The sequence below is a fragment of the Acipenser ruthenus genome, chromosome 43 (assembly GCF_902713425.1).
Source record: "Acipenser ruthenus chromosome 43, fAciRut3.2 maternal haplotype, whole genome shotgun sequence".
Taxonomy (NCBI): Eukaryota; Metazoa; Chordata; class Actinopteri; order Acipenseriformes; family Acipenseridae; genus Acipenser; species Acipenser ruthenus.
In genome coordinates, this window is record NC_081231.1 from 1737827 (window position 1) to 1748839 (window position 11013).

At 37.8% G+C, this 11013-nt stretch overlaps 1 protein-coding gene across 1 annotated transcript; it reads right to left on the reverse strand.

Annotated features, from left to right (window-relative positions):
• Positions 1 to 1063: 1063 nt before the first annotated feature.
• On the reverse strand, positions 1064 to 10000 carry LOC117970513 (uncharacterized). Its single transcript, XM_059012016.1, has 8 exons — positions 9798 to 10000; positions 8656 to 8705; positions 7294 to 7629; positions 4803 to 5081; positions 4520 to 4666; positions 3900 to 4239; positions 3315 to 3388; positions 1064 to 3046 (listed from the first exon to the last, which is right to left on the reverse strand). The coding sequence occupies exons 1-8, from the start codon at positions 9863 to 9865 to the stop codon at positions 2814 to 2816; spliced, it is 1527 nt and encodes a 508-aa protein (XP_058867999.1). The 5' UTR covers positions 9866 to 10000; the 3' UTR covers positions 1064 to 2813.
• Between the last annotated feature and the right edge of the window lie 1013 nt (positions 10001 to 11013).

Genomic DNA, 11013 nt, shown 5'->3' on the forward strand with positions numbered 1-11013 from the left:
ACATTTTCGCTCCATTCCTCTCCCCGCGACGTTATTGTTTTAATATCAGCGCAGTTAACTAAAAGCTTGAGCACAACAGTTGAATGCAAGTGGTAATTATGCCTTGGTAGCGTTAGGAGAAAAACAAAACAAAAAAAACACACAACAACATTCGCAACAAGGGTGTTTACTAAAATATTTATTTAGTAATCTATATAAATTAGACACGAGTTTATAAAAAACGTCTTTTTATTCAGTGACAGCTGCAGCATCACGCATTGCATCTTGTTAATACTGTACCACCTAACCTTCACTATCTGTGAAACACACAATGCGGAAATCCATGCCTAAAACAACAACATAATTACAAACAAAATGATTTACTTACCACAACATGAACATCCGATATAGGTCAAACTGATCGTTACTCCAAAATTGCGTTTTTAACGTTATTGAATATTGTTAAATATTCATTTTATCAGTTCATTATGAAACTCGAAAGAAGCGCAAACTATATAGTAAGTTTTTTTTTCACCCCAATGTGCACAATTTATTTACAGGCTGTTAGCCATGAATACAAGCCTGGCACCCTGCTCTGGATTCAAGGCGGTGTTCTGACAATCTGAGCTACCCGCTAAGGATGAGCTGCGCGGCAGATCATGTGTGGGCATGCGCACTTTGTGTAGGTAGCTCAGATTGTCAGAACAGCGGCCCGTTTTTTTTTGTTTTTATTCACATCTCTGTGTATAGTCAGTATTATTATTTAAGCAAATAAAGCTTCGTTTTTCACCATTGAACTGTTGTTGGATTGTTGTTACTGAGCACTGCAAACCACACTGTGTCAAACAGGTTTTATTTTAGATGTTTGCATTATAAATCCATTTCATTTTTGGCATATACACAATTAAAGCCCCATGAAATTCTTTTTATTTTGTTATAATTTTTGGTTTTTCACAAATTTCGTTTTAACCACTACAATCGTTTTATTTCATTTTATTATAGATACACATTAATACAAACTCTAAAATAGATGTATATAACTCAAAACTCAAAATAGATGTATATAAATAAAAACAAAAGTATATATCGTGTTTTAACTATATACATATTTATGAAACATGACCCGTTTAGTATTTTGAAATAAACAGACCTAGCACAGAAAAATAATTGTTACCATAATTTCTCATTAGCGCCAGTAACAGTAACATACGTGAAGTCTCCAACTATTTTTAATTAACTGCCTATTTATAGTAAATACTGCCCATGACCACTATAAAAAAAATACATTCAATATACAAAAATACTTTTATTACTGCACAATGGAAATCAAATCTGCATGAAGGATATTAAAATCAACAAACACAAAAAATGGCTCATTTCAGAATGCTGTACAATCCAGCATTAACTCAAAAAGCAGGTCACCGAAAGAAAATTTGGATATTTGTGTTCATAAGGAGCTTCAATCTAGCACAAATATTCAAATCAAGAATTAAAATGCAAGCATACAACAGAACGAAGTTTTACTTTTTCATGGTTTGTCACGTCACTTAAAAATCAGCAAATATTTTTTGAGGGGAAAAAAAACACGTTCACAGTCAACGGAAACCACAGGGTTCATGAAACAAGAAATCACGGTACTGGATAAACTTACATTTTGGCACGTGCCTAAATAACATGTCAATAATGTCTACAGAGCCGTGAAGTGATTCTTAACTGCATCTTTCACATTGTCGCTGAGTTTCATATACCACAAAACAAAATAATGTACTTCCACTTCCCTCAGCACTGGCAGGTTCACAATACATTCCTTCAACATATCTGTATCCACAGATGCCCGTGTGGCTATCTCCAGTTGATTAAACAGTTGGCCAAGAGAAATCAGGACCAATTCTTTGCAGCGTTGTTTAATTGTTATGCACGGTTTAGGCACTTCAGAAACAAACTTATCTTTTCTTCCATTACAATTTTATTTCCCCAAACAACTCGGTCCAAATTATACATCTGCGCAAGTGCTAGTCAGCGTTCCATTGCCCTTCAGATCGTGTCTATGGTAACGGCTGAGCCTTGACAACTAAAAGTATTTGTTTAAAGTATTTTTTGTATAAACCTCAGAAATTAAAAATGTCATTCTTGGTTTGCTTTATAATGATTTTTCGTTTTATATGTTGAATTTTGTTTTATTGTATTTTACAGTTGTTGCAAAATATTATATCTTACAGCCCATTTTACAGTTGTTGCAAAATATCACATTACAAAATATTACAGTACAAAATATTGTAAAATACAGTACATAATGTCACATTACAGAATATCATTACAGGTAAGAGCAGTTATAAAAAGTACAATAAAATCGGTGGCAAACAAGATCAAACAGCGAGCCAAACAATACAGTAAATAACTACATAGAAGGGCGAGTTTGACGGAGAGCAGTTAATTTATAGAAAAAATAACTGCTTATATGAGCAAGGTCCAGTAAGAGCAGGTAACAAGTACGGACGAGAGCCATTTCAAATAAGAGCAATTACAAAAACGCGAAAACAGATACCTGTAAAGAGTAAAGTTATAATTAAGAGCAGTAGTAGAATACAGCAAGGTATGGAGCAGTTCAGTGCAAGTACAAGCTGATGCAAGTACTGGTACAATTGGGTGCCATATAGTCCAGTATAGTGGAGAGTTGTGAGGTTCACAGATGCTGTCTGAACAGGTGAGTCTTGAGGAGGCGCTGGAAGGTGGTCAGGGACTGAGCGGTCCTGATATCTGTGGATAAATCGTTCCACCACTGAGGGGCAAGGGAGGAAAAGGAGCGGGCTCTTTTGCCCTGCCAAAAGGCCACATCATTCTTCCCTTGTTAAGGGCACCATCTCATATTCAGTGTCAACAGCCTCATCAATGCAGGCGTTCACAAAATCCAAAAACTCCTCATCCCTCTTTGCTCTTCTCTTGTGCTCCTGTATCGTGTAGTTGTCAAATGAAAACACCCGTTTACTCCCCAGATCCTTGAAGAAACATTTCAGCTCATCTGCATTTCCAAAACTCTTCATGGTCAGCGCAGTGAAAGGGTACGAGCCTAGGAACAAAAAAATAAAATACAAATAATTTGACCACTTTGCTGTTCCTTCCTTTGACGAAATCCATTGAAACTACTTGTGCAACAGGTATTAAGACCCCACCTGAAACCCTTTTTGCTGCTCTTTTCTTCAAGTAGTCAGGTGGGATCCTAATACCTGCTGCACAGTGTGTGGTGTCAGTAAATAATGTTTAAGGAATTTGGTCCAAACTAAAAAAAAAAAATTACAAATTTATATTAAAAAACCCCCCCCAAAAAAACAACTTACCTGAAACACTTCTAACATCTTCAAACAGTTTTTGAATTTCATCTTTGGTTGTTGCTGTCAGCTTGTTGATGCAACTGAAAGACATTAATATGATCTGTGTCACATGGCAGGATCTTCATTAGGAAACAGCACAGCCACATTGTGAGATGCACGGTATGTGTTGCAGGACAGTGCAGTTCAGTGCATGGGCAGGCTTTTTGATTAATCAGAATTCAATAAGTGCTCTAATAGATGCACCATATTGTTTCAAATCCAAGTAGCAGTTTTGTGAGATGAAAGTACCAAGTACCAAAACTTTGTACAACAAATTTCTGGGCAGCCATATTGAGAAGGTCGTGTGGTTTGTGAACTGTGTTGTGCTTGGAACGGTTTGCAGCAACCATCTTGAGAAGGTCATGAGGAGGTCTTGTCTGTTGTGTTTGGAGCGAGTCATAACTTTGAATCATGGAGTCGTACATAAAGCCCATCAGAATACCAAACCAACAGCAGTTACCCTGATAAGAAGTGTCCCTTTTCCAAGACTGTTTCTCGAGAAAGCGGTCTACCTGATGGTGATGTAAATACAATCATTATTATTATTTTTACCTGTGCACAAACACAAAAGGGCGTCTGTGACTCTGGGCTTCCCTTCTCCAGTTGTCCAGGTAGGAGTCCCTTTCACTGGTCCAGAAGCTGTCCTCTGGCTGCAGCAGTGCTCTGGTGATCGTGATGTGCTCTGTTAGGGGCACCTCCTCAGGCTGGGCATAATGTGGGGGATCCTTGTCAGCACCAGCCCAGTTAGCAAAGGGTTCTTCAGCCTTGTAGGCAAACACACAGGAGTTGATGAGCGACGGCACGCCGTGCTTTGGTTTTCCAATCAGTACAATGACCGTGTCGTTTGAGCAATTAGAAATCCTTTCCCGCTTTGTGGCCAGATTCTGGCGTCCTGAGAAACACAGAAACAAATGGATATGAATATGGAATATGGTCAATCAATTTGAAATATTCTAGTCAAAGGTAATTCATGAAAAACATTGTCCCGTTTGAACATTTTATTAAAAAGCATTAGTGTTTTCCAATGCAGCTTTCAGAGAAATACAACATGAAATTTCAAAACTAAAATTTTAAAAGCATCACTTTTCTGGTTTATAACATGAAGGGTGTCGCGAGTGAAGTACAGAATTCATTTTAAATGATCGGCCCTTTCAACACTGCACATCACTTACTGCAAGAGGGATACAGTAGAACAGCATCTTCATAGAGGTAGAAGTATATCATGATCCCAACAGAAGAAGCCATGATGAAAAGGGTGACAGGGATTAAGATTGCTATTATTATTATTTTTATAATATGCTGATCATCGGTCTCTTGTCCTGCAGAAAAAAAATAAAACATATTCCATGTACTCTTTCAACACTGCACACCTGTCTGGGTCATTTGAAAACAAGTTTTTCACACAGAATGCTGCAATACTCCCTGAGTTGTGCTGCAGGTGAATAACACATTTACCTGGAGTGACTCGCGTGCAGTTGGTTTTGTGTTCTTGGAGAGGCTGGTTCCACACTGTACAGCAGACTGTTTCCTCTTCATTAACATTCCTTGTTAATTTGCTCACAACATCATACAGCCCCTCTGGATTCAGTGTGTGCTGCGTGACTGAATCCGGAGTGTAATTCATCCCACTGCCACCGGTCCAGGTCACCAGCGCAGGAGGGAAACCATTTCTAGAAGAGCAGGTGAAGGAGCGAGTGTCCAGGGCTTCTGTCAACTGAGGGGGTTCGGAAGAGGCTGCAAAGAGAGAGACGCTGCTTAGGCAACAATAGCAAGTGCAGTGGAACGGACAATAAGAGGGAGCATCCTTTCTCTTAAGGGGTGAGGGAGGGAGCAGTTAAGTCTCAACGTCTCAAGCCTGCCCTGGACAAGGAGCACCCTTTCTCTTACACTGTAAAAAATGTCAGTACATTTGTGCAATTAACTGTAATTTAAGTGTTAAAAACAGTTCTGTTTCCCGGTTTAAATACAGTCAAGTTAATTAACTAATATTTCAAGGTAATTATGCATTGGATCAAAAATGTTCCATTTTTAAATTAACTGTTAATTGCAGGTAGTTTTTTTTTTTTTTTTTTTTTAAATTTACGGTGTTCTACATTTCTGGCTATAGAAGCACGTTAAAAAAAATCTTGGAAGTTCACTTAACTCAAAATATTGACTTTGGATCTCGTAATTGACTCATTTTGTTAAAGAAACCCTACATTTACTACTTAAGACTGTTGTTGTTCTTGTTATTATTATTGTTATTATTATTAATTGTATTGCTCATATGATTGTTTTTATCCCCTTAGTTTCACCCTTGGAGAACGTGTTTGACTAAAGGAAGCAGGCGCTGGCGTTCTAGAACAGTACCGCTGTGTGTTTACTTATTACAGGAACTTTTAAATGTCTTACAAACTAGCCTGACTGAGCGCTTTGCATATTTTTTGTGTTACACGTCCCATTTTCCAATCGTGCAAAATACCAGTTGCACATTTGAAATTAAGCACCAACACCCGCAGGTCATTTGCATAAAGTACCCTAAAGGATGCTGGGACTGCAGGATTGTTGGGGATATTTTTATTTAATGTGTTATTGTTTTCTAATTACTTATTGTGGTTCTACTACAGAAGTTATAACGGAAGAAAAAAAAAAAACATTATATGTTTATTTAAATACAAAAGTTCAGTTGACAGGATTGTTCTGAATAAGTTATTATAGATTTTTGATTACCCTGAATGCACAGGACCTGTGTGGTTTTGTACAGTGCAGAGAAGCAGTTTTTTCTTTGCAGCGTTCAATATTTTGCAATCTTTGTTGTAGACACTATACTTCGTTTTAAATCTAATCTATTAAACTTGAATTTTAACAGTGGTGTAATTATCCAAATTCCGAGAAGACAAGAGTGCTTGCATACATAAAGTTTTGTCTGATATTAATTATAAAATCACATGCAGCAATAAAATGAGCTGAAGCGGGTTGACAAGACGGCGAGAGTGTAGCTGCGCGAGCTGTCAGCACATCATAACCAGTGTGCAGTTCAGAGGGGTGCAGCTCGAGATCTTCGGCTGACCCGTCGATTTGATTGGCTGTTTGGCTGTGTTCTGACTTACTCATGAATGTGCATTTCATTTCTATAAATGTGATCGCGCACTGTCTGAAATAAACCTTGAAATATCTCACTTACTTCAAAAGCAAAAGTCAAATGCTTCTAAATACCCCAGAGCGGATATTTAGGTTTTCGGGTTTTATTTGAGCGCTGTGCCTGCCTTTAATGTTGTTTTGCGGCAAAGTCACGTGTAAAAGGGCCTAAATAAATAATTATAACTGATTTTAACCGGGCCGCCTCATAGCGGGCTATGGCCTTGTATGTGTTACCATAACGGGTAACAGTGGCTAAGAGAGTGGGGAGGGTGGGTTTTCCTCGAGTCAACGAGTTGATGCGAGAGTTACCCACTTACGGCTGTGCAGTCAAGATTTGTCCTGGCTTTTGAAATAAAGCGAAGTTCAGAGCTTTAGACTGTGCCGTCTCTTATTAAAAGGAGAACCTGACAACGGTGCTTAGGCGCCCCGTTTCCTTACAATACAAACCTAAATTTACGGTAGTAGGCTATACGTCAAGTATTTAATTGTACTTTGCGTGAAAATCCATCATAGGGATTTCAGCATTCTTTCTCACGGTTCTAAACTGTAAACAGAGTTCAAGGATTAATTTTAATATTTAAACTGTTTTTTAGGTTAGTTTGCCATGGATTTCAATGTATTTCACCGTATAATGACGAAGAAGAAACCAACTTAACAGTAAAATCGTGCAGATGTTAACAGTAAATTGCAGTTATCTTTACAGGAGACCATACAATGGTTGACAGTCTTTTTTAACCATAAAATAAGGTTTTATTTTTTTGTTGGTTTGTTTCAGTGGTGTGAGGGTGGGGACTGTACAGAGAGCACAAAAGTTAGAAATACATACCTAGAACAGTTAAAACAGAGATTTTAGTGTCAGGACGTTCTCTCAATACGACAGTACATTTATAAAGCCCCTCATCAGACATCTGCACGTTCTCAATGAAGAGAGAGGCATTTCCCTCTCTGAATTTATCAGGGTAAACCCTCCTCCTCCTCGAGGCTGCCCTGCCCTGCAGCTGATCCACACCGTTCTTATAGTGTTGGATGTTTGTGCAGACATCATTGTGACAGTGGTGCCACAATACAGGCTTGTCTTGTCTCATCCTGGCAGCGTCAAACATGCATTCGATCCAGATGTCACTGCCGCGGACCCCTGTGATTTCTTTCACAAAACTCTCTCCTGAAAGAGCATGGATGGGAAAACAAGTTTTCAGTCAATGGTAAGAAGGTGCGGGTCAGGCATTAATATAACTGAAAAAGGAAAAGATTGAGACTTCTCAGCAAAGGGTTACTGTGGAGAACTGAATTCACATAACTCCAGCAGAAATGACTATTATGGAAACAGCTGTTACCCAAGTTCTTCACTATAGGTATTGTAAATGTCTATTTTTTAAACACTCTACTGCATGACTGAGGGGAAAAAAAATCATTTTCCATCTTTTTTTTTATTTTGATAATCTTAGCATAACCCCTCTAGACTTTTATTCCATTAATTATATATTTAGAACTTGGATTATTATTTTTTGGATGCCTTTGCAACCTCATTTCTTGTATCTTCCCTTTATTATTTAAAGGTTATCTACAGAAAGTTTTACACTTGTTTGAAATTAACTGTCTTTGCATGATGTAGCTTTTGAGCAACACAGTCAATATGAACTTTTGAGCAAACTGCATGGTGTAGCTTTCAGGCAACACAATCTAATTTCAGAAATTAAAATTCTCAAAAACACACCCATATGTGTCCTTGGTGATTTATAAGCATACACACATTTACATTATGAAAAAAAAACTATCAACAAATTGTATAGATTACAAGTCCCACCTCCTCCCATTGCATCATATTGAGCCCTGGACAATCATTGGATTGTAAAACACGTTGATTACTGACATCATACAATGAAATGTTATCCTCCAGGGTAGAGATCGATAGTCCTGTTTTGTTGCTTAAGCCAACAGGATGCGTGCGGTAGAAAGTTAAATAAATGTAAAGTTAATTTTCAAGCATTGGGTCCTTTTTTTTAGAAAGAAATTTCTTCACTTCAGTAAAACATGTTTATCTGTAAAGCACCTTCAGGCTTTGAGCCTCAAAACCCCTGCAGGTCATTAACTGCCAGTGAAGGTGGATAACACTACATATTGATATCGTTTAACCTGTTGTGTGTGAAGAAAAACACAAAACTAACGTAAAATAAAAAAAAAAACCTACCTGTATATTGAATAACCAATAAGATCAGCCCAATTGAAAAAAGCTTCATTCTGTAAGAGAAATAAATACATAGTTTGTTTCTCTAAAGGTTTACTGCGGTATAATACAGTGGATTATAATATTGATAACGACTCCTGCCTGTTTGAGAACACATTGCTTATAAACTGCAGTTGATGGTTCTCTTTGATACACAATTAACATAACACATTGGAAACCAATTCAAAAAAGCAAACAGAAATTAATTTAAAATAAAAGGTGACACGCAAAATAATTACAAACGTTAATTAGTATGGTGAATTAATATCAATTAACCGTGAGAAACCTAATGAAAATCTGCAAAACGGATGGATTTGCAAAACTGACCATTTTGTTCACATACATGAAGACTTATTGTAGGCTATTGCTCTTTATCTTATCAAATATATAAAACCTTTTTACATAAAATCATTTATTTAAAACCAAAAGCACTTTCGACCACAGTAATTCTACAACGTAGCTAAAACACAGCAATATCTAAAAACTAATTAAGCAAAACACAGTATTCTCGGAGAACACAGTTGCCCACAGAATTCAGTGCCCCTGTTCATTGTGCGCATGTGCACAGCTATCTTATTTCCGTGTCACTACACATGCTACGCGGCGAACTCAATTTTACAACTACATTTTAAATAACGCGCCAAAAATACACAATGTAACATTTGAAAGAGTAAGTTGAAAAGCTATAGCATTAAATCGACAAAGTATCAATGCAAATATATATATATTAAACGATATTTATGAAAATACGAATTACCCGCCCAAAGACCTAAAACTATCCAAAAAGGTATGTATATCTTAATTCAACACCCCCGCCTAATATATATATATATATATATATATATATATATATATATATATATATATATATATATATATATATATATATATATATCCCAGCACATAAGAAATGGCAGGTGTACCGTCTTTTCATTTTGAAAACGTGGTCACTCTTAACCTACCAAGCACAAGACAGATACTCTGTGTACACAACAATTCACTTATACTACCGTATGATTACAGCAGGCATTGAGGAGAGAAGTAAACGACGGTAAATCGGTGATTTAATAAACAACAAAAGAACGAGAATAAGCGGATGTACTCACCCCCACGAGCACAGCAATATACCTACAAGTCCCGTATATTTCTGCTTCCCTGAACTTCCAAAACGCATTCATAAATATATTGCAGCGCTGAGCGACAGAGACAAGTTGCGGTTCAAAGCAGTCGTAAACTGCTGTATTGATTATTTGTATAACTTTTAGCGAACAATGGCTGGCTGGCTGGCTTGCTTTCATTCCTCTCTCTCTCTCTCTCTCTTTTCCCGGCAATATCTCCCGCGCCTTTCTTTTAGACTGTCGTCTCACACCCCCCTAAGTCCCTCCCCGTTTCTCACTCATTGGTCCAACACTCACTATCCGTTTGTGTTTGCTCCTCCCCCCCCAGTGACGCACTCACACACAGATAGTCAGTTCAGTCACACAAGCACCGCCACACACAGCGAATGCAAACAACTCTGACCAAGAATAACACGGTTTACAAACACACATTATTTACAGAGTACTCCCATCCCTTTCCCCAGTCCACAATCAGGTCCATTCTCTTGCAAATGAGCTGCCCCGCGCTACAATATAAGCAACTTCTCAAACCAAACAATAATAGAACACATCTGCTCACCACCAGCAATGCTATCTGCTACTAATCTGTGAATATCTATGCATCTTGCACATCAGCAATGTAATCTTCCAGCCTTCTGCAATCGCTAAACCTGTGTTAACCCTTTCCTAGCTTGACAGAATTGACCGCGTTTATTAGCCATGCCACACAACGAAATACATTTTAAAAAAGGCTATTTGTACTTGCATTTCTGTCTTATTTACTTCTTATGCTCATACATGGACACGTTAGCAGGCTGGATCATTTACTTCGGTGGTCTTAGGAGTTCAGGAGTTCTCCCAAGTGCAATATGGCATTGTCACTTTTTCCCATGTTTGTCTCCATTGCATTTACATCCATGGTGACCAAAAGGTAATATTATTATACTAGACAGGCATGTGTGTGTGTGTGTAGTACATCAAGGTGATATCTTGAATACTTTGAAAAGATCCAATCTCTCAAACATGGCCCCTTTTCATTGCCCATTTTCAACCAGTAAATATTTGGGGATTTTATCCTAAAACACTTGCAGGTACTTCCATATCCAATATCAAAAGAATTGGAGATGGCGAGTTGAGGAGCATTGGTCCATTTGACCTGGAGTGACCCACCTGTATTTGTCTTCTGTGGTTAATTGCTCGGGTGCACTTTCATTAAGACACCTGT